This window comes from Megascapheus bottae, chromosome 15, assembly GCF_031878675.1.
Source record: "Megascapheus bottae isolate mThoBot1 chromosome 15, mThoBot2.hap1, whole genome shotgun sequence".
NCBI lineage: Eukaryota > Metazoa > Chordata > Mammalia > Rodentia > Geomyidae > Megascapheus > Megascapheus bottae.
The window spans coordinates 52,056,297-52,084,015 of record NC_143523.1 but is presented as its reverse complement, the minus strand read 5'-3'; the positions used below and the strand labels follow the sequence as shown (position 1 = coordinate 52,084,015).

The 27,719-nt window shown below is 36.8% G+C and overlaps 1 protein-coding gene across 7 annotated transcripts in view; it reads right to left on the bottom strand.

Moving 5' to 3' along the window:
- The window catches only part of Nrg3 (neuregulin 3), a 945,390-nt gene that overhangs the window by 205,005 nt on the left and 712,666 nt on the right, over positions 1 to 27,719 (bottom strand). For all 7 annotated transcript variants that reach the window (XM_090346689.1, XM_090346692.1, XM_090346690.1 and 4 more), the window contains exon 3: positions 6,098 to 6,171. In XM_090346689.1, coding sequence (XP_090202815.1) covers positions 6,098 to 6,171 — 74 coding nt within the window. The remainder of the gene's footprint in view (positions 1 to 6,097; positions 6,172 to 27,719) is intronic.

Below are 27,719 nucleotides of genomic sequence, written 5' to 3'. Positions count from 1 at the left end.
GTGTGTGTGTGTGTGTGTGTGTGTGTGTGTGTTCACTTGTGCTTATATCAGGTTTATCCCAGGCTTAGGGTCTTTGTCATGGATGATTCTCTCCCATCAAATGTTCTGTTCTCACAGGAATTTTTCATTTTATCATTTGAATCAGTTTTTTAAAGGGTATTCATTTTCTGGTCATATTAAAAAGAACAAACCAATCAGCTTCTATTAAATACCTTATCACTACCTAGGTTTCTTTTAGAGTTATTTGTCTGTTTTGCTTTGTCTCTCTGCTTCTAAAAGTGCTTACTCTTCTGTAATTTCTGAAGAAACAAATAAAGAGATGGATAAACACACTTTCAACAACTCTCACCTCAGCAATGCCCAGAATCCCTGACTACCACATACTAATCAGTGTGACTTTTCATTAACTACTTATTTGTGTCATTATCATCTTTACAATGACCCAAAAATATAGAATTAGACATAAGACCAGTAACCATTTCAGTGGAGGACATTTTAAGTTCCACAAATATTTTTGTGAGACATATATATACATATACACATATTACACATAAATGCTTTTATACACATATATAGTATATACTGATATATAGGTGAAGTATGTGTACATATTCATGAGTAAATGGGTATGGATATATATATGAAGCAGAGCCACCAAAGCAGAGACTCCCAACCCTTTGTTATTAGAGTGACAATAAGGAGAAGGACATAGAGACATGGGAAAATAGGAAAGAAAGGTAGAAAGGGTAGAAAGGAAAAAGGGCACAGATGAGAAAATACAGAGAGCAGGTATTGAAGAAAGGCTTATTTCTTGCACATAAAGTCATCCCAAAGATATCATGAGCAGTAAATTAAACAATCCTTCAGCAAGAAATTTGACAAGGAAATTTCATTAGGGATTTAAATCTCTATGGAAGCTCAAGTTGCCGCATTAAGATATGAAAATTGTGCAAATATTGTTCCTTAGAATGATGTTTGCCGCAGGTCATTGAGTTTCAGTCAATGAAATTTGAAGTGATAAATGTCCTGTTGAAAATCACTAGAGGAGGAAGGCTTCGAAGAAAGTGAAGAAGGAGCCTGCAGTGTGAATCACAGGCTCCAGAGTTGTTTGGACTTCAGTACTCATTGGCTATGTGACCTTGAGCAACTTTAGCATTTCGGAGGCCTTTTCTCCACAACTATAGAATGTGGGCAGTTTCCAAGATCGTCTCTGCTAGACTGAGTTTATGAAGGTCTAACAACACACACACACACACACACACACACACACACACACACACACACACACAATCTATTGCCAGGCACAGTGGTTCACCTGTGAAATCTCAGGAGTCTGAGATCTGGTGGATTGAGGTTCAAAGCCACACTTAGAGGAAGAATGCTTGAGACTCCATCTCCAGCAAAATGCTGGAATGTAGGGTATCTCAGGTGGTAGAATATTAGCTATGAGCAATCTAGCCAAGAAAGCATGAGACTCAAACTCCAGTATTGCCTATAAATCATCATCATCATCACCACCATCATCATCATCATCTAGATAAAGCCTTTGAGCACAGTACCTGGCACATGTAAAATATAGCATATAAACTTATTTCTTTGGGTTACTATGATGCATTAATGCAATGTGCTGACATTAATCTGACTTTGACTCAATTAGCCATTATTATTGCAGTTTCCAATAGATGCTATTATTGTACATTTGCTCAGATGAAAAGCCTGGGAGCTGAAGGAATCAACCAGACTCAAGGGGTTAAATCTTACAGCTAATTCATTCTTGTTTCAGTATCAACTGCTAGTTTCCTTCTCTAGGGTATTGGATCCTCAGAGTGTAAATCCTGATGGCAGGATTCTCAATCCATTATACTAACAGGACTTCATTGATTTGCTGGCTCTTCATAACTACCCACAGGGATCTTTGAGATAAACTAATGGTTACACAAAAGAATAAATGCATGCATGAATGAGTGGACAATGTGATGTTTTGTGTTTCTTTCTTCCTTTTTTTTCTTTCATCAGTCTGGACCTGGGAGCTGTCCCTGAACTCTTCAGCTTAAGACTATCTCTCTACCACTTTGAGACACAGAGCCACTTTCAGTTTTCTGGTAGTTAATTGGAGATAAGAATCTTACACTTTCATGACCAGGATGGCTTTGAATGATGATCCTCAGATCTCAGCCTCGTGAGTAGGTAGGATTACAGGCATGAGCCATCAGCACCTCGCTTATTTTGCTTTTCATTTAAACAATATATCAGAACTCATCCATATATCCTCAAGTTTAGCTTGCTTGCCTACTTCAAGGAGCTCTAGCATTTGAGTTCACATATAGCGTTACCCCATATTATAGAAAATGGGAGTAAGAGAAAAGTAGCTTTCTTTTTATAAATATAAATTTATATTTTTAAAATTTATAAATATAGTTTATTAAGAAGTTATGCAGGATAATTCATAACTCGGGTAATGAGTACAATTCTTCTTGGACAATTTTAGCCCTTTCTTTGCCTTCCTCCAGTTTCTGTGCTCACAATTGCCCCCCTTTTAAAAAATAACAACAAAAATATCCAAACCCTGAAACAAACAACAAAATCCATGTTTCCACTTGGAAAACAACTTCTCATAATTATACGACTCAAATGCTAAAAGTTCCATTGGGCATATATTTGAAGGAATGTAAGTCACCACACCATAGACACACACACACACACACACACACACACACACACACACACACACACACACACACACACACACACACACGAGATCTGAGAATCAGGGTTCAAAGCTACCCAGGACAGGAAAGGTCTGCATAAAAATGTTTAAGACCTTGCCAGGTGCCAGTAACTTGCACCAATGATACGACTGTAATACTACTCAAGAGATTCCAGAAGTGGAGGTATGGCCTCAGTGTTAGAGCCACAGCCTTGAGTGGAAACCCTTGAGTACACAGTATTAGCAGAAAAAAAAACAAACAAAGAGAAAGGGCAAGGAATAGAAAGGTGTAATAGAAGATATCAATTCAATCCAAGTACTTAATATGCATTTATGGACATACCAAAACAAAAGCCTTTTGTGCAATTAGTATAGAGTAATTCAAATAAGAGAAAAAAAACTTTATGGATGTCACATATGATGTTCTGGGCTGGGAGTTTGGTGTAGTGGTAGGGTGCTTGCCTCATATGGACAAAGACCCAGCTTCGATTCCTCCACATACATAGAATAAAGCTGGAAGTGGTGCTGTGGTTCAAGTAGTAGAGCACTATCCTTGAGGAAAGCCCAAGGACAATGCTCAGGCCATGAGTTCAAGCCCCAAGACTGGCAAAAAAAAAGTGACATTTCTTCAAACGTAGTATTTGGGGAAAAGATATTATTTTGTTCATAATATAAATAAAATAAAGTTATTTTGAGCATATTAGTGTATTTATTTTCTACCTTTAAGGAAAAGATGCATTATTTCGCAGTCTTATATAAAAAATAAATTTGTGTTGGGTACTCATGGCCCATACATGTGTTCTTAAGTAGGTGAGGAGTCTGAGACCTGAAGACTACAATTTGAAGCCACCTTGAACAGGAAAATTTATAAGACTCTTATTCCTAACCACCAGAAAGCTGAAATAAAGCTGTGGCTCAGGTGGTAGAGCACCAACCTTGAGCAAAAAAGCTAAGAGACAATACCTAGGCCTTGAATTTAAGGACTGCCCATTAACAAAAAATGAAGATCTAAATCAATAATTAGCATTTTGTAGTTTTATGCAGTAGAAAATTTCACAAACGTGCAATGGTTAATGGCAAATTAAAATCACAGGCAAGCAAGATGTTCAAGAAAATTTCTCAAGTGCTATTTAAGAGTCCCACATTTATTTTACCATTGTAAGTGCTGCTTCACTTAATATTGGTATGAATGGCTCATTCAGGGTCTTCATCCCTAATTCTGGTCATGGAATTAGCTTTCTCTGGGGAACACTCAGTTATAATAGGTCCAATCATGTAACCTACACAATTACAATGTGATATCCAATTCTAAAGGTTTGATAAGTTTGTTTAAAGAAATGCTGTTTGCCCATGTGGTATCATAAACAATACCTTATCCAGAATGCTGTACTTGATAAACATTGAACAGACATATATTATTTTTTAAGGAGAAAGAATGAAGGAAAAGAGGGAAGGAAAGAAGAATGGAAGAAAGAAAATAAAACATAGAAAGATGGAAGAGAATAGAAACCAAAGTACATGTATCAGGGAATTTGTGTGAGAAAAGGAACAAAAGTCAAAGCAAAATAAAAAATCATCAATTCTATTATTTTATTCATACTTCCTAATATCCCATGCCCCACAGGGTTCATTCCTAGGTCTCTGTGTGTCACACTTCAGAGAACAAAGATATCCTCAGTTAGATTGCTCCCAGCTTTACAAAAACAGTCATTTTCCCTCCATTGCTAAATTTGCAAAGAAAAGAGCAGTTATTCAGGGCACCTGGATTGCTCTCATGAGAGAAAACACATTTAGATTAAAGTAAAATGTTTCTTTTTTTTTTTTTTTTTTTTGCCAGTCCTGGGCTTAAGCTCAGGGCCTGAGCACTGTCCTTGGACTTTGGACTTTCTCAAGGCTAGAGCTCTACCACTTGAGCCTCAGCACCACTTCTGGCTTTTTTCTATGTATGTGGTACCGAGGAATCGAACCCGGGTCTTCATGCATGCTAGGCAAGCACTTTAACCACTAGGCCAAACTCCCGGCCCAATGTTTCTTATTTAAATAACTTTGCTTTTGCCATACGGAAAAGTAACAATATGCTTGAAGAAAAGGAAGATGTAATTGTTTCAACAAGGAGAAGAAGGGAGAATGAAAGAGGGGGTAAAATTAGTTAAAATATATTTTAAATATGAAAATGTAACAATAAGGTCCCCCATGTAATGGATACAAGCTAATAATAATAACCACCACAACAATGAAACTATGTATTTCAGGAAGATGCTAAAAGATGTCTAGACGATGTTTAGTATCTGGCAAAACACACACTGGCAGAGAAACCTCTATCTTTAGTTGAATGTTCAAATCAGTGCTATGCATGTATGATATAAAACAATATTATTACCTTAAGATTTGGAAATATCTGTAATCATTCTTCCTAAACTAAGTTCATTTTATTCAATTTTTAAAAATTTCCATTTTTAGCAGTGATTTGATTGTAGCAGCCATTGAAAGAACAAACAACTATTTACAGATAAAGTTAAAATTTTACATTTAGCCAGAATTGAGCATTTTACTATAAGTTTCTTTTGTTCCATATACAAACACCATCAAGTAACCAAAGTTTTCTTAGTGATTAATTGTATTATCTTATGAATAAACATTAATGTCTTTAGCACTGTAGTCTTTATGTAGAAAGAATGTTATGCAGAATGAATAATGCTTTTAAAGTTGTTTGAAATGTTTGTATGCAGTCATATGTATTGCAGTAAGTCATATTTTAATATATTTACTATTATCACAAATCCCCAACTACAGTATCAAAGGCACATGATAATGCATTTTTGTTCTTTTATTTCAATGTCAGTTCTAGAATTAGAATTATTGACTGGGAACTCTCATTTGGCTTTTTGCTCATGGATGGGACTCTCCCAATTGAGCCACAACTCTGAGTCTGGCTTTTCACTTGTTAGAGATAAAAGTATCAGAGTTTTCTGCTTAGGATAGCTTTGAGCCAAGATCCTTATATCTTAACCTCTTGAGTAGTTAGGATTACAGGAATCAGCCTCCAGGATGAGGCAATAATGGAGTTTTCATATTATTCTTTTGGGTAAACAATAAGCTCTTTTATTGCTTTCTAGCCTTACTATTTCCTGAGAGCACAGGCAGCACGATTTACTGAGACTTAGCTCCCCCAGAGGTTAGAAGTGGAGCTCAGTCTCACTGGAAAAGAGACATAAGCCGAGTTAACTCTGAACATACTTTCAACATGAATGTTTATCATCACCTTTTGACCTTGGCAACTTTCAGAGACACAGCCATGTAATGTCACCTTCAGCAGTATTAACAACCCTTGGCTCAGAGAAAAATGCAGCCTACATATTGCATTAGAGAGAAGAAAAAGCCTTGACCTACTTGGATCTGATAAGATAGAGTCGGTTTTGGGCAAAAATTGATCACAGCGGACTCCTTGGTAGCCTTCTTTGCACCTGAGAAGAAAGGAAGAAAAGAGAAATATATATGTATGTGACTCATTTCAAGATAAGCCAGCAATTAGCACAAGTGGAAAAAGAGTATATTCAAGCCTTTCTGTTATTTGATTCTTTTTCTGATATTGACTCAGGGAGACTCTGTATTTTATACCTATGTAAAACAAAACAAAATAATTTTTTTAAATACTGTTTTTCTTTTAAAGTCACAGGCAATACTTAATTTAAAAGTATTCCATGATGCCCTGGTCAGCAATCTGAACAATGATTATCCTTGTATAGTAACTCCTAAAACAAGTATAAATGTTTTTTTATGCAGTATACCAGTCTGTAAAATACATTCAGAAATACCATACTGCAGGTACCATCTTTCTTATACAAAGTGCTTTCAAATATAATACATCAATGACAGGCTTGGGCCACTGTCTTTTCCATTTCCTTGTGTCCTATTGTCTTGCTCATTCACTTCTTTTACATGTGTGAGTTGACTTTCTTATTCTTCCTGCCTTTACATCACCCAAAGCATATTGCCAGAGAAACCAGCAGCATTTATCTGGCAAAGTCAAAGAGGCATCTTCCTAAACCCACATTTTTCTCTCCCCATTTTCTCTTTTCAGTCAACATGTGTAAAGGGTCTGGTGTCTGCCAGGCATTGCACAAAGCAACTGTTCCAAGGCAGATGACAATGTGGAGGCCAGGAATTGGCTTGAATGTGTGGGCGAAGGGGCATAGCCCCCCACAGCCACGCAGACCTCCCCAAGTCTATCAGGACTACTAGCTTGGCTGGCATAGATGGCACTGCAGATCAGCTGGCAGACCCAGGAACAAATAAGACCTAATAGACTGCAAACACTACACTGTCTCCTTTCAGTGGGAAAGTGGCATATCTGGTCTGCTTGAAGCTTAATCTGTCATGCTTGAGTTAAGCAAGGAAGCCACCATTGTTGCTCTTGGGATGAAAACTGTCCTATATACAGAGGTAGAAATGATGACACTGGCATAAAAATCTGATTTCAAAAACAATCCTCTGGCTGTTAGACATCTATGAAATTGACAAGAAAAATAAACCAGAGCCAGGTTCTATTAGAGAACAGAGCGCTGAATTCCTCTCTTAGAATATGCTTTGTTTGCTGGGTGCAATAAACTATTTAGACAAGGTTTACTGCAACTGGAGTCACAATATTGAAAGGTACAAAGGTGATTTTTCTATCTTTTATTGGATGCCAAATTGGAATTCGGGTAATCAGGCAGGCTTTCTTCAATACCTTTCTAAGCCTGGCACTTTGAACTGAATTTGGCAATTTTTCCTCCTCTACTAAAGACACAGACCTCTCAGAAATATCACCAACTCCAACAAAAATTTTTCATGCAGAATCCTATTTTCATAACCTTTTAAAAGATTATTGCACATGAAATAAAGGAAGCATGCTGTTGTCTTTTTGAAAAGTCAGAGGATACTTAGGATAGACTGAAATACATGGATGACAATGAAGATAAAATTAGCATTCTGTTTTCAGGACACTGCCCTAATGTTGATATCTTGCCCTGGTGTTTCAGAATACTCTATTCCTAAGGAAATTGTCATTTTTTTCTACAATCTTCAGGGACATGCTGGGTAGGGTGGGGCTTCTCCATTCACTTTCTGAAGATTTAATTCCAACATACACAGGGGAAAGGAGGGATTTTTTTAAGTACCCATTCATCATTTGTATCTTTATTTATTATGAAAATGTTAGCTCCCAGGGAACTAGCAGCTTTTCAGAAGAGTTGGTTTTGTGTTGGCTCACATTCTAAAGGTTGTTCCTCACTTAAAAGCCATTATTCCATTTGTGTGTGGCAAAGAAAATAGGGGGAAAGGTCTGAAGATTTTTTTTTCCCTCAAGTCTTAATCTGATTTGTCAGGAGTAAAAGAAGCTGCCCAAAAGTGTTCTGGCCTCCTGGGGGCTCAGCAAACTCACAGGGCAGGGGCTGTTTTTCTTTTTCTTTCCTTGCTAGTGATAGGCCTAGAGAAAAGAAAGGTGATTGATGAGGAAGCCACATAAATCAGCTTAGAAGACCCCTGAGAACTCTGTGATCGGATAAACGGCAAGCCCTGTACCCATGTGAACCAGGCAGAAGTCAATGCTAATTGGTACTGACTTTGGGGAAAAAAAGCATATTAATTTTTTCATTTAAAAATCACACACACACACACATACACATACACACACGTGGCAAAAATGGCAAAGGGAGAAGCGTTTCTCAACATATGTCTCCCACACCCACTGAGTTTGGTGGGCCTGTGTCAGTGTCATGACTAGATGTTATGAGAAATACAATTGTTGCCTGTTTCACATATTTTCTTTTTGAAAGACACCAGTAAAAGAACAGGAAACAGGGGGCCAGGAATTTGGCCTATTGGTAGAGTGCTTGCCTAGCATTCACGAATACCCGGGTTTGATTCCTTGGTACCACATACATAGAAAAAAAGCCGGAAGTGGTGCTGAGGCTCAAGTGGTAGAGCTCTAGCCTTGAGAAAGTCCAAGGACAGTGCTCAGGCCCTGAGCTCAAGCCCACGACTGGCAAAAAAAAAAAAAACAAAAAAAAAAACAGGAAACAGCTATATATTAACACAAGGCTTTTCTCTGTGTTCCTATGAAAACGTGATAGAATTTGTAACATGGAGAAAATCATATGTATTAATATTCAGGAATGAATTAATTCAGTAACTAGGAAATACTATTATTTCCCAGTTGTTTCATTGTGAGTTTTGTTTGTTTCTTCTGCTGGTCCCGGAGCTTGAATTCAGGGCCTAGGCATTGCCCCTGAGCTTGCTTTTTTTCCCCCCTCAAGTCTAGCATTGTACCACTTGAGTGACACTTCCATTTCTGTTCTCTTGTTAATTAGAGAGAAGACTCTCCTGGACATTCCTGCCTTGGCTGGCATCAGTGCCTGGCTCATAGGCATATATTGATTCTACAAGTAGATAAAGAAGTCAGGAAAAACAGGCTATATATCTGCATAAAGAAAGTGAGATGAACATCACACAGGTGGCTCCTGTCCATAATCCTAGCTACTCAGGAGCCTGAGATCTGAAGATTGCTGCAAAGCCAGTTCCGGAAAGGCAAATCTCAGATATTTATCTCCACATAGCCAGCAAAAAGTGAGAAGAAAAGATGTGTCTCAAATGGTAGAGCTCCAGCCTTGAGCATAGAGACAAGTGATATGGGAGGCCCAGAGATCAAGCTGCAGGGCCACCAAAAATAAGAGTGAAAATCTGTTTAACTATTTTTCTTATTATGTACAGCTTTGCCTCTGCAAACATTTCTGTGGGAAGTCTAAAGACTTTCTTCTTGGGAACTTGATTTTACATATACATTTTTAACTAGTAGAAATCAGTTAATGTCCATAGAGAAATGGTGGAGGTAAACTATATGTTATGTTTCCTGACTGTAGAAACTTTTCTTCATGGAGAGAAGCAGCCATTTCTCATTGCTGTTTACAGGATAGTAAATGGATGGGCAATATACACAGACCTGATAATGTTGAGACTTATAAAATGCCTGTTTAAAAATAGAATAATTTTTATAGGTATTCTTCTCTCTTAACCCTTTTCATTCTCAATGCAAATCTTTGATTGGGGAAAATAGAAAAACTTTAACATTTATGAGGTAGATTGTAGGCTTTCTGGGCTTTCAATGCTAGATTTACACTTTAGCCACTATTTAGATATTCTGTGTCTCCTTTCTTTTCTTGGTAAGAAAGAGATTAAAAACAGTAGCTGCCTTCTAGAATAATAATAAGAAATAGACAACAAAATACTTGTGATTCATGGTAAGCATGCAACTAGTGTTAATTTTTACAATTCTTTAAATCATCATCTCATCTTTTTAATCAAAGGAACCGAAATGATTTTACTCCAAGGTTAGACAGCAGTATTTGAACTACATACAGACTTGATCTCAAAGTCTTTCCGTTATTGTTGGGGCCTTCTGATATCCATCATGGAAAAATAGTACACACATCAAGTGCTTTACACTCCATACTTTCCTCAAGACTATATGAATATATAGTCAAATAACATAATGAAATATATATATATATATATATATATGAATGTATTAACTAGTGGTTCCTGAAGTCTTTTCCTACTTTGGAGGATGAAAACAGGCATATCTATGGTCCCTGACCAGTCAAAGTAGAAAAGTTAGTAAGACCTCATCTTAACTCATGGGTGGGTACAATGGTGTTTACCTGTCATCCCAAGACATATAAGAAGATAAGATCCAGGAGGAACATAAGAAGAAAAGTCTGTGAGACTCCATCTGCATAGAATGGAACCCATATTTCATGTTTCATGTGTCACTGTGATGCCAGTGATGCCAGTGAGCTGAAAGCAGTGGATCGCCCACGTGGCAGGGGAGACCTTATCCTAAAAGTAACTATTGAGGCTGCATGTGACTCCGTGTTGCCCCACCCTAGCACATGTCACAGGTGTGAGGCCCTGATTGAAAACCCCTTGTAGTGCCCCACGCCCAATAAAACATGCCAGAAAAACCTAGATTTGTAAATTATTGCTCAGTCACCAAATTTCCTTCAACAAACCATGGCATGTCATGGATACTAGGTACCAATATAAGACAAGAATCTTACTGATTTAAAAATGGTCTCACCACTTAGTACACAGAAGACTTTCTAAGGAGACTTGTTATAAAAAAAAATAACAACTTCTTTTCTTTCTAGTGATAAACACATGTTATATGCATCTATTTAACAGAAACAATCTGATGTCTTGAAACATGTATGTATTGTGGAATGATGAATCAAGCTAAGTAACATATGTATTACCTCAATACTTCTCAAGAGCACTTAAGATGTACTTTCTTAGCAATTTTTAAGTATCTAATGCCTTGATTTAAGCTATAGTCATCATATTATATAATATGCATCTTGGATTTATTTCTCCCATACATTAACTGATAGACTTCATATTATTGCTGATGTTATGGAAAAGAGTATGTAAGTTTTTTTTTCAAATCTTGAAGTTCCAACAATCCCATGAAATAATTTGTATATGTATTCAAATAGAGTGAAAACAGTATGTCAAAGAGATATCTGCTTTCCCATGACCATTGTAGCATTATTCATACTAACTAATGCATGGAATCAACCTAAATAGCTAACAATGAATAAATGACTAAAGAAAATATAGTATATATCCAAAATGGAATAGTGTTCAATCAAAATGAAATGGAAATTCTGTCACTGGCAGCAATCGTTTTAATAAGCTTAGATGTAGAATTTAGAAATGTTGAACTTCGGCACTGGTAACTCATACCTGTAATGCTAGTGACACAGGATCCTTAGATATGAGCATTGTAATTTGAAGCCAGATTGGGCCAAAAAATCCATGAGACTTGTATTTCCAGTTACCCAGCAAAAAGCCAAAAGTAAAATTGGGACTAAAGTGGTACAGTACCACAGCCTTGACCAAACAAAGCTAAGCGACAGTGTTGGACCCTGAATTCAAGCAATAGTATTGGCACAAGCAAACAACAACAGCAGCAGCAAAAACCTCATCAAACAAAAAGAATAGTTGCACTCGGAAAAACACAGTGGAATGATTATCAGCAGCTGGGTTGAGGGTGAGGCTGATCACAGCACACATGTAGTGCAAAGAAGAATAACAGTGGTTACTGGCCAACTATCCTCAGTGTCAACACAAGACATGTTTTTAAAGTCTCCTTCCCACAAGCCAACAAATTAGAAGAAGAAAACAAATAGTAGATCCACGTGAAGACGAAGCAGATTGCCCAGCCTCAAGATGATGGGAGCCAGAGTTCCAAAGCAGGCTTCGTCTGAATGCCAAGTGCGTGCTGGCTGGAACAGGCATCATTCCCCCATGTGGATCTTTAGCTTAGAGTTAATGGCTGAAAAGCATGAATGTGTCAGAACAAATTCCATCCCCAGCCACTTGTCACTGAAACGGAGACCTTGGTTTGACTACAGAGAATATTGTGACACTGATTAAAGTCTAAATTTCTGTTAGCTGAATTGAGAATTTAATTAAGTAGTCTTACTTAAGAAGGAACACTAATTAAGACAGCAAAACTTTTAAGTTAACCCATTGGTATTACAACTACCTGCAGATTCACTGTGGGTAAAGCATTGCAATAGCAGAAGGCAGAATGAGGACCTAAATTATTGTAAATTTCAGAATAGCAACTGCCTTGTAACTCAAGGAGGTTTTCCAATAAGTTATCTATTTCTTTCAAATATATCACAAATTCCAGAGCTGAAGCAACTGTCACATAGAATAATATTTTTTTGCTAGCACAGTTGTATCTGATTGTCTTAAGAAAGCATAGGCTGTTATTATATTCGGTGTACATTGTGGAAAAATTAAACTGCACAACTAGAGGGTAAGAATAAGAAGGGAGAAAATGAGGATGGATAATGGAAGAGGTAACATTGGTCAAGATGCATTGTACACAGAACCCACCTGATGGAATTGTAACCTCCTTGTACAACTACTTAACAATAATAATGTTTCAAAGAATACATGAGCATTTGTTGGCAAAAATTACTCCCTTATTAAAATGTAAATTCTCTAAAATGTTCAGCATCAGCTGAAATCCAGAAAGTATATTACATTTGAGCCAGATAGAAGAGAAATTCTAAGTCTGAAATAAATACAGTATCAAACATGTGATCATGCCATCACTAGGTCTTTCCAACAAGATGTAGAGTATCAAGGGTACATCATAGGTCAGTTTCAGGGAGTCAGGAATCCATTTGTGTGCTCATTCATTCAGTCATTCATCAATCCATTCACATGTAGTTATCATCTGAAAGTATATTTTGATATTTATAAAGATGCTGGTCCCTATTTTCTCATGAAGGTCACTTTAGCCTAACTATCCTATCTATCCATAAAAGGGAAACACTTAAGATGAAATGAAGGTACTGCCTCAAATAGCATGCTGAGCAATATTACTGAAAGCAGTGACCAGGGATAAATATTCCAGTTTTCTTGTAACCACATTTGAAATAAAAATGATCTTTGTCAATGTGAGAAAATAAATAATAACAGAAGAGTATGGCTTCTTGGAGGGAAATTTCTGTACCTTGGATATTATCTCAATGATCATGAAATAATATTTGTCCTCATGAGGATGAGAGGTTAACAACAGCAGATGGAATTTTGCCTAGTTTCAAGAAAATGTTGTGAAAGTAATGTCTTAGTACATGAGCCTGTTATGACAGAAAAGGTATGTCCGGGATAGGATGGACTCTGATTCTGTAATTTAGAAGGGTGATGGAGACATATAAATAATCTCTTAGAGATTTCAGGTACCCAACTTTGCTCAATGCAGTATGCCTTTATAAAGATATGTCCATGTATGTTCATGCATATATTATTTCTTATACATCTACCCAACAATCATGCAATCGAGGTTAATTTGATTTTTAAAGCAAAGCCAGGAAAGTCCTTTACATGTCTATTAATTAACTCAAAGTTTCCATGATATTTCTTGGCCAGTGGCTGACCAGGATTCACGGTCCAATGTTACCCCTTCTGTGTTCTAATTTAGGATGTTATCAAGATGGAGAAATTGGCAAGTCACAGACTTTGTCTACATTCATTTGTCTCTATTTGCTCAGAATTATAAGACTATTTGCTTCAGGCTAGAAAGGTAATGTACTGATTATACTTGTGAGTTCCCAGTTCAGCAAGAAAATTAGATTAAGCATTAGTAAGACATCTTGAAATTGCTGTTATTCAGGCCCTATTGTTCTTACAAACTATACTAGGTTTAAACAACAAATGCCCATTTTTCTCAAATTTGTTGGTGCCCATCTTGGGGCTTAAACTCAGTTCTTGGGCACTGTCCCTTAGCTGTTTTTTGCTCAAGATGGGAACTCTACCACTTGAGTCATACCACAATTCTAGCTTTTTGTTGGTTAATTGGAGAAAGAGTCCCATGGACTTTTTTGTTTGTTTGTTTCTTTTTCATATATTTTTTATCGTAATTAATAGAAGGGTTACATTATATTCACCAGACAGAAGGTTCATTACTTCACAAATATTGATACCCTTTCTCATGTCATGGTCCCTACTTCCCTCCTCCCCCCCCCCTGCACAACTTGATTCCCCCCCTACCCTCTCCTATTTCAAATAACCAATTAAGCATATATAAAATATATCAGATAACAAGGTGAAATATTGTAACAATATGAGATAACCAAGGGACAGTAAAAGAGATGAGAGATAATATAGTACATTAAGCACTCATTATATGGCTTTTGTTTCTTTATCCTGGAGGTACTTTCATTTAGCATCATACTATATGACCTTATTTATCTAGATTTGGTTCTATTGTAAATCTCTGCTAGAAGAGCCCAAGGTTTCTACTGATTATGTCAGATGAGGGAAACCATTGAGCCTATGTTCCTTTGAGTCTGGCTTACTTCACTTAATATGATTTTTTCTAAGTCTTTCCATTTCCTTACAAATGGGGGGATGTCGTTCTTTCTGACAGCAGCATAGAATTCCATTGGGTACAAATACCACAACTGAGGGACATCTGGGTTGATTCCTTATCTTTGCTATGGTAAATAGTGCTGCAATGAACATCGTTGTGCTAGTGGATTTAGTATGTCCTTGTTTCTGGATGATTGGGTAAATACCAAGTAGTGGAATTGCTGGGTCATAGGTGAATTCTATATTTAGTCTTTTGAAGAACTGCCATACAGTTTTCCATAGTGGTTCGATGTCCCATGGACTTTTTTTTATCATGATACTGAGACCTCAACTTCTTAAGGAGCTAGGAAGACAGACATGAGCTACTCCATCTTCCTTCTCATATTTCTTAAAGAAAATTCAAAATCAAGGAGCCCTCATGAATGGGAGTATCTGATGTATTTCTGTGATTGAACTTTAGATAGCCAAAGTTTCACTATGTTATCTATTTTTCATTCTCTCTTCTTACAAAATCCAGTTCTCATAGAATCAAGGCCTTCTAAAGTCTCTATGTTTAGATACAATTTTATAGGGGGCTTAGATATAGATTTCTGTTAAATAAGTATGATGAGTGTGACACTTATAGTATTCTGAATATATATAATAATAGTATAATTTCTGCCTATCTGAGATCCCAATGTAACAGCTTCTCCTGTGTGTTTTACTTGATAAGTCAATCTTACCCTTGTGGAAGCAAAAGAGAATCTGGATAGTGGTGTTGGGATTTCATGATAAGGAATGTAATTGAACATATGGCACTCTTCTATACAGCCCTACAAGCCGTGTCATGAACTCACAGTGTAAAAGAGTACGCTTCATGTTTTAATATCTCCTTCTTTAATAGCCAAAGCACTGACGGGGTGGTGGAGGGTATGACGAAATGAAATACAGCAATGCTCTTGCTAATGTAGAGTAGAGTTTTTTTATTTGATTGTGTGAATCACCAGCTTCTAGTTTGCATAAAATCAGAATAAGCTATAAGAAGTTTCTGGCTTGCAGCCCAAGTGAGGTAGTAGCAAAAAGGGTCTGCTTTGTTGTTGTTGTTGTTTATTGCTCTGTTCTTTTTCTCCTTCTAATTTGTATCATTTTAATACCAAGAGATACTTACATGCTATTGAATGTGAAAAGCAGTGAACATAGATGTGTAATACGGGGCTATGATAACCTAAAAACAAAGAGCAAACAATAGCTGCCATTCTTCTGGCTGGGCTTTGTCTGGAGCTCACTGCAAAGGCTGGGCAGGAGACCATGAGTGTAAGCTAGCCACAGCAGACTGAAAGGGACCAGTCTTGTTTTCTGTCTGGGATATATAGGTGATTCTCAGAAGCAAAACCAGCACCTAGCTGGCTTCAGAAGAATAAAAACAAAAATAAATCTGAGAGATGATTCTTATTTAAAAGATATCCTGATTATTAGCATTATAAAAGAGAGAAGGCACTCATTAGCAAATGAACTGATAAAAACCACTCACAGCATGCATCAGAAAGGAATGGTAATAATTATTGTTTCTAAGAAAAAGTGCAAAGTAGCCAGTGTCATTGAGGAATAGATTTGCAGAAATCACAGAACAAGAACAAGATCTCTCTCTCTCTCTCTCTCTCTCTCTCTCTCTCTCATATATATATATATATATATATATATATATTACAGCTTTCTAATTTAATTATGTGTGTGGCTGTGTCTGAATGGAAGAAAGGTCTACATGACACATGACTATGACTATTTTAAAAGCCATTTTCAAAACCCCTAGCTTTACAAAACCTTCATTCAACAGAATCATTTCTCCTGCTACTCTCAGGATATTTCATAATCCACTAACAAAGGTGTAGCATTATTGGCAGCGAAAGGGAGTGGATCTCTTTGGTTGGAATTTACAATAATGTATCTCCCTTGTGTGTTAAGTGATTTACTGCTGAGGATAATCTTCATTATGTATGACATTCTCCAGCGAAAAGGAAGCTTGGGATTGAAAGGAAAGTGATTTCATTTTAAAAAGCCTCATGCAACTCAGAGGGAGATGAAAGTCAGGTCTGGCCTTAAAAAATTACATAGTGAAAGTTAGTAGACTTAAATGGATGCTCAAACATAATCATTACTCTGATCCTCAAATTCTGTTAAGAAGAAACCAGGAGACTTCATCCCCGGACTTACCTCAATTTTACCAAAAAAAATCCTATTTCTTAATTATGCTATTCTACTCACTAAACTGAATTGTTATAAGTAACTTTGGAAACAGAGACAAACGATGGAGCCAGACATGGCAAGAGAGAAAGATGTGGCACAAGAGACTTAGCATCAAAGCCAACGTTTCAAGTCCAAACAAAAACCAAGCAAAATCTGTGGCCAAGGTATCATGCTGTTGACTTTGTCATTTTTGTGGAATTTATGTGAATAAATTAATGTTTTGTATTCAAATGCAAAGTCAAGACAAAAAGGCCCACTATATGATTCTGTGATACAAAATTAGCAAACAAGAAAATTTTACTGATGGGCAGAATTCCATTATTTTACCAGTATGTGGTTGCAGAAAGGTTGGTGGTAAGGGGTTGGGGTAAGAGAGGTAGAGTATGCATGGCCATTTTTAACACTGTTAATTTAAAAATGTGCTTAGTTATATTGTCACATAAAATGCAAATCATTTAGATTGAAAAAAAAAAAAGGATTTCTAGCCTGGTGCCAGAGTCTTATGCCTATAATCCCAGGTACTCAGGGGCTTGAGATTTAAGGACCAGGTTTCAAAGCCAGTCTGAGCAGCAAAGTCTGTGAGACTCTCACCCTCCAATTAGTCACAAAAAGTTGGGAATAGAGCTGGGGCTGGAGCAGTAGAGGACTAACTAGCTTTGAGCACAAAGGGCTTAGGGAAAGTGCTCAGGCCCAGAGTTCAAGATTCAGGACTGGCAAAAACAAACAACCAAACAAATGAAACTCATTGCTCTAGTTCTTTGCTGTATTAACTAGGACAGCTTTTCTTCATTTGACTTTGTGTAACAAGCTATCGATACTATAGTATATCTTAGATACAAAACCAGGGCATCTGCTTTAAGATTTAATTACAGATTTTGCCTTTTTAAAATAATTTTATTGGAAAATCTAAAAATAGAGGGGTTGCAATTATATAAGTCAGGCAAAGAATATATTTTCTTTTGGACCCTGGCTCTCTTCCAGTTTTTCTCTTCCATCCCACCCACAAGTTGTAGAGTTCATTTTGTCTTTAATGTAAACATTTTTGATAGTATAGAGCCATGGACACAGAATGAAGCAAAAGCATCTGTTCCACCCACCTCATTCTGTGGAGGAGGCAGTGATAAGGGATTATGACTAACTCATCAAAGGACATCAGGGATAGAACAAGGACCAGGGCCCACATATCCCGCTTCTAAATCTAGCAACGTCTCTGCTGTTTCACACTTTCTATTAAAAAGCCAAGATTTAATCCTAAATTCATCTGCAATGTCTGATGCCAGAGTTTTCTGAATCATTCTAATGAAAACAGACGTTCTTTTGAAGAACAGGCAGTACAATTCAACTGGTTGGAAGTTCTGGCAAAATTCCTTCCTTCCTCCCTTCCTCCCTTCCTTCCATTTTTCTCTTTCTTTTTTTATAATTCTTTCTTCCCCCCCTCCCTTCCTGATCACAAAACTCAGTCAAAATAGGTGACAATTTCAAACCATTCGCCTGGACTGAGCAGGATAGTAAAACGTTATTCTAAATCTAAATCTCTACAGGAACTGAGCAAACCATATCAAAGATTTGTAGGGATAGACAACCTAAATAAAGAAGGTATTTTGGCAGCAGAAGGGGGAGGCAGTATTTCAGCTGTCGCATAGATATCACTGCTTACTCTTATTTAAAACAAAGAAAATGCAAACTGGCAAGGGTGTGGTGACAAAGATGTAGTAGATGTTTATAAACTATAAAATCAAAATGGGATTCAGAGCAATAGTCTTTAAAAAGAGCGTATGACAAATGGAAATGATAGCTCAGAGAACGATCAATATATTCCAAGTTATAAAGAATCGTATGAAATGATGCTTATTGAAATAAAGTCCAAGAAATGGAAACAAGAAGTTTTCTACTGTGATGTCTGTATTTATTTTTTTCCTACCGTTTATATCCTTTTGTCACTATTTATGATTTTTGCACCCTTTGTCTTGTTTATTAAGTTTACCTGATTTGGGGAGGGGAAGAAACAGTGGAGAAATTGAGGTACAAAGGATGAATTAATGCAGCAGTGACCTTTTCCAGACACTATGTTGGAAAGGAACTATATGACTTGGGTGGGGAGGGAAGTTGGGAGAAGAAACACTGGGAAAGAATGAGGGAGAAGATGACACTATTAAAAAAGAAATATACTTATTACCCTACTTAGGTATCTATAATACACATATATACATATTATCTCTACAATAAAAATTAGAAATAAAAAACAGTGGTAAATCTCTAGCCTTGAACAGAAAATCTCAGGGACCACAACTGACTAAAAGAAAATAAATAGATAACTGCTAAGATATTTTCAAAAGTTAATATGTAGCCTTTGTAATGAAGCAAAGGAAATGTCATTATAACCCCTCTTTTCTTGATGGGGATATGGAATTTGAGACAAAAGTTTTCTGTGTCCTAAGAAATATGGAAATAAATGTTAACTCAAATTTGACTTCAGTTAAATATTTATTTCTCTATATATGGTTGGTTTTGATCACTCAGATAGTGCTTCATGCACTTTTTACATTCTTCATTATATTAGACATTTTTTTTTGTGCCTATCTTGGGATTTGAGCTCCGAACTAGAGTGTTCTCGAGTTTCTGTGCTCAAAGCTAGCACTTGATCACTTGAGCTACAGTTGTTGGTTATTTGTAGATAAATGTCATAGGAACTTTATTGCCTTGGCTGAATTTGACTCATGATCCTTAGATCTCAGTTTCCTGGATTACAGGCATGAGCCACCAGCCCCTGGCTTATTAGCCATTTTATAAAATTAAGTAGAATTTTATCCTTTTACACTTACAATATAGATGATAATAAAAAGAAGACAAAATTTATTATTTTTTTGCCATCACCTAATGGCATAATTTAGTCAATCTGAGAATGCCTGTAAATTTTTTTTCTCTTCAATAAGACTTTGGAATTTTCTGCATTAACATCTTCTGATCTGTTGATGCATATGTTCTTATAATATTCATATTCGGAGAAGCCTAGATTTGGTCAACCTGAAAAGAGAAACCTCTCTGAAACAAGGAAAAGTATTAAAGGTAGGTAATTACACAGTGAAAAGGTTTGAAGTGATCAACATGGAATGATAAATTAACAGACACTGGTAACAGCATCATATCATTTTCACCGCTCTGCTGAGTAGACAAAGAGACAGGTCTGAATTCCTCTTCTCTTCCCCCCACACCTCCACCCACAAATAAAAGATGAGAAATTTTATGGTTGGTTCTCTCAGATTGGATAAAAATCTAGATGGGCCTAGATGTTGCAAGAAATGAACAAAGGAACAGGTAACAGTAAGCAGAGACAATCTTATTAAGTAGTTGTACAAAGAGGTTACAATTCCATAAGCCAGGTGATAAGTACTTTTTTTTCATTTTTCTATAAATTGGGGTTTGGCTGACTCTAAAAATGAGGAATGCATAGATTTGAAAAGCCAAAAACATAAGCATACATGTATGCATTTATAACATCACTATCAAAGATCATTTTGCCAATCATTCTAAATAACTTGTAAAAATTTGCATCTCAAATCTGTGCATTAGCTTCTTTGGGAACCTTTACTAATCCTTGCAGTTGGTACTGACCTCTCCCAAAGGACATCAGCAATACGTTCTTGCACCCATGCAGACAAACACACATGCACACTCAGCTCACAGTCCCTTGGCTGAGTGATTCCCCCCCCCCCCCCAATACTTATTTCTTCCTTCCTAGTCTCTCTGGATGGCTGCTCTAGTGAGCTGTGCCTCCTCATTATTTAAAGCTTGCAAACTCTTTTGAAGATGAAAAGCTCTTGTTTTCTCATTCTGCTCTGGGGCTTCAAATAAAGAAAAAGTTACATTATATAAAAGCTTCTAGGAGATTGATTATCAGACTTCTATCTAAAAAAAAAAGTCACACCACAATTACAATTATAAACTTAATGACCTACTCTAAAACTTCCCAAGGCTATGACATAATTAGTCCATTTTATAATTAGTACTTTAAAAATACTCCTTTGTTAGAAGTAAATAAGAAACGAAAGAGACTTGTAGAAGTCATTTACATTCTTTGATATAGCAAAGGCAGAAGTCATATTTATCAAATACAAGTAATTATATATTTTTTAGATTTCTTGCTCTATAATATACAGAATGAACTCAATTCCATTCAGTAGTATTGGAGAGGCAGTATTTTATCTGTAGTTCTACAAATGAAAAGCAGGGTTTTGGAAACAGTAAAAACAATTTAACTAAGTCACAAACAAATTCAAAAGATTTGACGCTTTGATTTGTCCTCAGGACATGTGGACTGTAGCTTCTTAACGCTGATGAACACGAAAACGTTTTTAATTCCCTTTCCTTAGCCCACAGCTGTCTTGCTCCTTGCAACCTTCATTGTTAGTATTATCTCTTGCTAGAAATAAGGACAGGTGTTGGAACAACAATGAAGAAATAATCAGAACCACAAGGTTGACTCTTGCTCCTCTTAGGATAGAGAAACCATACCAAGAATAACAGAAGATAGCCTAAAAATGAAGGAAGATGGCATTGAAGGGTAAAATGGAAAGAGAAAGAAGTGGCTATCATCTTCTGGGTGAAGCTACTTTGGACATGAGATCTAGTCATGTTTTGTGAGGTCTTGAAATACAGAAGGATTTATAAATGCATGGGCAAGGAATGGCTATGACATGGTTCTCTAGACACAAAGACTTTCTAATAGAATCAAATAGAAATGGAATTGTCTGCCACAGAGAGGGTTACGACAGTGGCCTGAGAGTCACTAGGCTATAGAGATAGAGAATCCTTGTCTACTCCAATTACTCAAAGTCGTTTATTGTCAGACATTATGGAAGAGCTTTCTCCTATACATGTATCTGCTTCTGTCTACAAGCCAGTGAACCTGGATGGAATCATGGAAGAAGCAGAAGATGAGAATGAGTTTGTTGGCTTATTTAAATCTCTGTCTTATGTGAAAGGGTATCAATGTATGTGAATTAATGCACCTTCTATCTGGCAAATATCATGTAACCCTTTTACTAATTACAATAAAAAAATAAATAAAATATGATGTAAACTTAAGCCATAAAAAAATATATCTCTGTCTTTACATATCCTGATCAGTGTTTCGAATGATATATAGGCTAATAATTTAGAATTCAAAATTTCTCAGGATACTTAACTTCAATACACAGTGTCATTTTCCCAATATGTTATTGATTTTCTTTAGTTTTAATAACCCATTTCTAGCATTTTGTTCTTTTATCAATGATTTATCAGTCCTGAGCCTTGAACTCAGGGCCTGAACACTGTCCTTCGGCTTTCTCAACGCTAGAGCTCTATCACTTGAGCCACAGCACCACTTCCGGCTTTTGTATGATTGTGGTACTGAGGAATTGAACTTGGGTCTTCGTGCATGCTAGGCAAGCACTCTACCACTAAGCCAAACTCCCGGCCCAACTCATATTAATTAATAAAGTAATGAATAAAAGGCTAAAGACATGATTCTACAGTTATTCCTTTCTTTCCATTGATTAAATTTCTTTTCTGGGGGGGGATAATGGTTTCTAAAAATATTAGTTTTAGTACTACATCATTTTAAGCATATGCATTCTAAAGATCAAAGCATTTAAATTATCTGTTACAGGATAAATTGTTTCTGAGACCAGTCCATCAGGTTGTTCTTTATAAATTCTCTATGATTCTTTATGAATCCTTTAAATTACATATAAATACCCTTGCAATCAGTAGTAATCAGTCTCTACTTTAATTTCCTTCCCATGGTGTTATTAGGTTTGGAATAGGTGATAGAGAATTAAATGTCTAGAGTCTATCATTTCTCTTCCTAACACCTTTTCTCAATAATTATAAGTACCTGTTATGAACTGAATCAAGGTTTTCATTTTGGTTTGAACAAAGAAATGTTAATTTTATCAGGGGTCACTGCTGTTGACTTCAATTTTAGTTCTCATCAACAGAACCCTGAATCCTCTCTGTCTACATCTTTTTATAGGACTTCCACAGGGCAACTAGTCACCCAGAAATATCTGTACACTGACTCTGAGTGCCAGGCTTTTGTAGAGGTTATCTAAATGCTGAATACAACTTCTCTGTATAAACTTACCTGTAAAATAACAGCTAAACGATCCTCTATTCATCTTGACATTGTTTGCTATATAACGGCTCTGTCAACTATATTGATTCTTGTACTATTTTATTTTTAAAGACTTGCCCTTGCGCCAATCATTCTCAAACTGTTTTCCGGTGTGTGTTATGGGCTACATGCTTGTGTCCACCCTAAATTGCATTGAATTTTAGCTTTAGTGTGAACATCATTGGAGGTACTGGCCTTTGGAAAATCATTAGGCCACGAGGATGGCATCTTCATATATGAGATGAATCGTTTATGAAGGGAAGCTGAAGAACTAGTTGTTTCCTTCTATTCTGGGAGTGGACAAGGAGTTGTAAATAGAAGAGGGTACTGGTTTCCAACTCAACCATACTGGTACCCTTATTTCAGAACTTCACAGAACTGTTGAGCTATTTTCTACTACATTTCAACAATTATACACTGTATTTCAACCAACTGCTCAAAATTCAGTTGTTTAAATACCATTCAGGAAGGGTGAGCAAATGTAGTTATAATCAATGTACATTATATAATAATTGAACTATGCAACTTGAGGGTAGAGATGGGAGAAGGGAAATCAAGGAGGATGATGGAAGGGGTGATGACACTGACTGAGATGCATTGCACTTGTAACCTGATTTATGGAATTTTAACTTCTTTTAACCATTTAATAATTTAAAAAATATCAGCTCATAATATGTGAGTCCAGCAATGCCACAGATAATGTTTACATCTAAATCTCTCAGATACAATTCTATTTTTGCCAGACATGGGACTTGAACTCAGTGTCTGAATACTGTTCTTGAGTTTTCTCAAAGCCACAGCACCACTTCTGCCTTTTTCTGAATTGAACCTAGGGCTTTAGGCATGTTAGGCAAGCACTCTACCTTTAACCCAAGCTCCCACCCAGATACAATTCTTTAAAGCATTTTTTTTTTTTGCCATTCCTGGGGTTTGAACTCAGGTCCTGAGCACTGATCTTGGGCTTTCTCAAGGCTAGTGCTCTACCACTTGAGCCAGAGCGTCACTTCCAGCTGTTTCTTTGTATGTGCTACCCAGGAATTGAACCTAAGGATTCATGAATGCTAGGCAAGAAATCTAGGCCATACTCCTGCTAAACATTTATCATTAGTACTTAACTATGTGTTCTGCTCATTTTAAATGTCTATCCTATATGCTTCTGTTTTGACTTCTGTTTATTAGCTGAAGTAAACTAGATTCAAAAACTTAAAATATGTTTTTGGAATGACAGCCAACTGCCAGCAGATAAGCTATGCTGTGATGAAAGGAAATGAATTATTTTCTGTGACTGTAGCTCTCAAACATGGGAGAAATGACAAGTTGTCAGAGATACTAGTGAAAGCTGTCGAAATTCACACCCAGGTTTTTAAAACTTCTAAATCTGCCCTCATTTTTCCTGAACCTAACTCCAGAAGTTTCATTTCACTATGTAGAAACTAAATGATGGTAACAGGATGACACAAAATCACAGAGAGATAAAAATGACCTCTGTGCTAATACTAAACATCATTCAGAAAACAGAGGTTAAGCCCTTGTTGTAAATCAATACGGTAAACATTTTGGGATCTAATTTAATTGATCAAGTTTTTGTTGTTGTTTATTTTTGTGTCAGTGTTAAACTTAGGGCTGACGCACTGTACCTAAGCCTTCTTGATCCAGGCTGACACTATCGCTTGAGCCACAGATCCACTACTGTTAAATTGATAGTTAATTGAAGTAAGAATCTCTCTGTACAGGCTAACTGAACTACAATCCTCAGCATTCACCCAGCTGAGCCATGAGTGCCCAGCATTAATAGACTTTTCATAATGCAGAGATGTTCATTCTGTGTCATAACTCAGCTGTGGGAAGAAAATATTCTGATATTCTTAAAAGTTAATAAATAAGAACTATATACTCTGCTGATAAACCTCGTGTGATTTACCACAATGTGATTCCTGTTTATCTATTAACCATTAGGCATCCATCCTTGTGTGGGACTGTCAATTTTCTTATCTCATATGAAAACCTGACCTTTGTATTATGGAGTAATCCTTTCCATATTCAGGGAGAATCAAAGGTAATAATAGTTAAACAAAGAGAAAGCATTTTTTTTTCAGTATAAAGTAAATATTCCACATAAGTGACAGGAAGAAAAAAAAATAAATGTTGTTGGCTCTTTAGGAATAGAAACAATGAAAAGAAGTAAAAAGAGGTGAAGGTAGCTGGGCAATAAATAGTGTTTGCATTCCTGACACAGGAAGGTATCCTGGGCCTCTCCCAGCAGGCCTCCAAGTATGGGAAGGAAAGTTCCTTTTGAGAACAAAGGGAACCTCCCAGAAGGGACGTTTATCCATTTGCATTTTCAGGGAAACATGATAACACCTACTGTTTTCTGGGGATAAGAATCAAGAGGCAGAACCTCAGCTAGACCTAACCACAGAAAACCTGAATGTTACTATATAAATTTCAATAATTGAGTATTTGTGTTTCCAGGGGGGGGGGGGCAGAGATTCAGCCCTAACATTAGGCCTTCTCAAAATACAGTTCTCCACCACAAAGTACATTTCAATGCCTCATTCTCTACTAACCGTTCACTGAAAACACCAGTCTCTACATACAGATTTGATTGTACTTTTTCTTTTCCCTTTATTTTAGCATTCAGTGCACTGAAAAGACAATTAGATTTCTCCACAGAAACTTCTTAATTCAGGAGAATGAAGAAACCAAGAAGGTATTGCCTTCTTGGATGATTTCAACATTCTTTCTGTTGTTCAGGCCACTACCCAAGATTGCCCCTTTCTTTTCACTTCAGAAAGGTGTTCTTTTGTTTTGTTTTGTTTTTAACTCTAAGGAATATCTGATTACTTCTCCCTTCTGACAATACTATAAATCTTGTTTGACTACTGCAAGATTCCCCTGATGTCTTAATGTCTAGGCTCAACACAGAGGTCACATGACCCTTTGAAAATATAAGTGAAATTCTCTTCCTCCTTAGAGCAACTTTGAGAATGAAAGATAGCATATTGATAGTGACCTTTTGGAGTCTTCCCTGAAGCCATCTGGTACAATTCTAATCTGTCTGTAGATGAATCCTAAATTACTCCACTCTAGCCTCTGCAGTCAGTCCGTTTATTTCTCCACCCACAAATATTAACAAGACTGGATGACACCTCTTTGGTGAGCCCTGATCTAACCAGCACAGAAAATCTTGCAACCTATCTGGGATGGCAACCTCAGTCCACCATGGTCTTTGTTTATTTGGTTTGGATTTGGTTATGTTATTTTGTTTTTACCAGTAGCAACAACTTCCTATGGGATATAAATGATCCCATACAAATGAACAGCCTCTTAGGAAATATGTATTATCTGTACCCCGGCCGGATTTATTGATTCATAAACTCCACAGTGTTGAGGGGAGCAAGACCCAGTCCATTTTGAAGTATTGAGGAGAGGAGGAATGACCCCATTCTAAAACTATGGCCGTCTTCTTTATCTCCTTCTAAGAGTCATAAAGTGTGGAGTAAAAGCAGATGCAGTCAGTCCCGGTAGACAGTTCCTGTTTAAACTGCCCAAGTGTGGTGTGTTCTTGTTTTGACCGAAACCACTCTAATTGATCTGAAAAGCTCCCCTTCCTGCTATGCCTGGTTTGTGTAAAATCGTATACTCTACCTTGCCATCTGTGTATGGTGCTTGTAAGGTGATGATTAAAAAAACTCAGCCTGAGAACTGCTCGGGGTCACAGTCTTAGTTCCTGAGTCTGCACTGTGTCCCGGGTCAGCCAGTCTACCGTCTATTTCCCCAATAAATATATCTTTTTGCATGAGATTGTCTGTGCGTGGTGGACTCTGGTGGGCTATGGAATCCCCACTGGGAGGGATGTGTATTCCCCTCTCCCAGACCCCATAGTACACAGGAATAAAGAAGAGCTATCTGGTCTTCACTCAGTCCTTCAGGTGACTTCACTTGGATATTGGTTGTCTAGGCTAACACAGTGCATACTGGGAAAATGTCAGAAGCTTTCCTGTTCAGGTCAGAAACAAATTATGAATACATGTTCTCAAAACTTTTAACAGTTTATTGTTGTAAATTCCCACCAAAATAATAACAGACACTTGAACAAAACATTTTGGAGTCAAAAATGTTTTTTTCTGAAAATCTTAACTCTTTGCTGGGTACCAGTGTAGCTATAATCCTAGATAATCAGGAGACTGTGATTCACCCTTCAAAGTCAATCCAGGCCTAGTAGTCCCTGAGACTCTTATTTCCAATTAACCACTAGAAAACCAGAAGTGAAGCTGTGGCTGAAAATGAGGGAGCACTAGCCTTTAGCTCAAGAGCTCAGGGGCAGCACCCAGGCCCAGAGTTCAAGCCCCATAACCAAAAAAAATTAAAATAAAATAAAAATCAAATCAAACTCTTAACTTTGTTAACCTTATTTTATAGTAAACTGTACATAAAATCTGTACTTTCCTACAGTTCAAGAGCAAATACTTTTCTTTTTAAGTATCATGAAAAATCCAAGAAAACTAGAGAGGAAATCACAGTAGAGTAATTACCAATTAATCAATCCATCAATTCATTAATTTTGTGCAAGTACTAGTGCTTGAACTCAAAATCTGGGCACTAACCCTTAGCTTGTTCAGTCAAGGCTGGTGTTCTGCCATTTGAGCCACACTTCTACTTTTGATATTTTGCTGGTTAATTGGAAATAAGAGTTCACCCAGG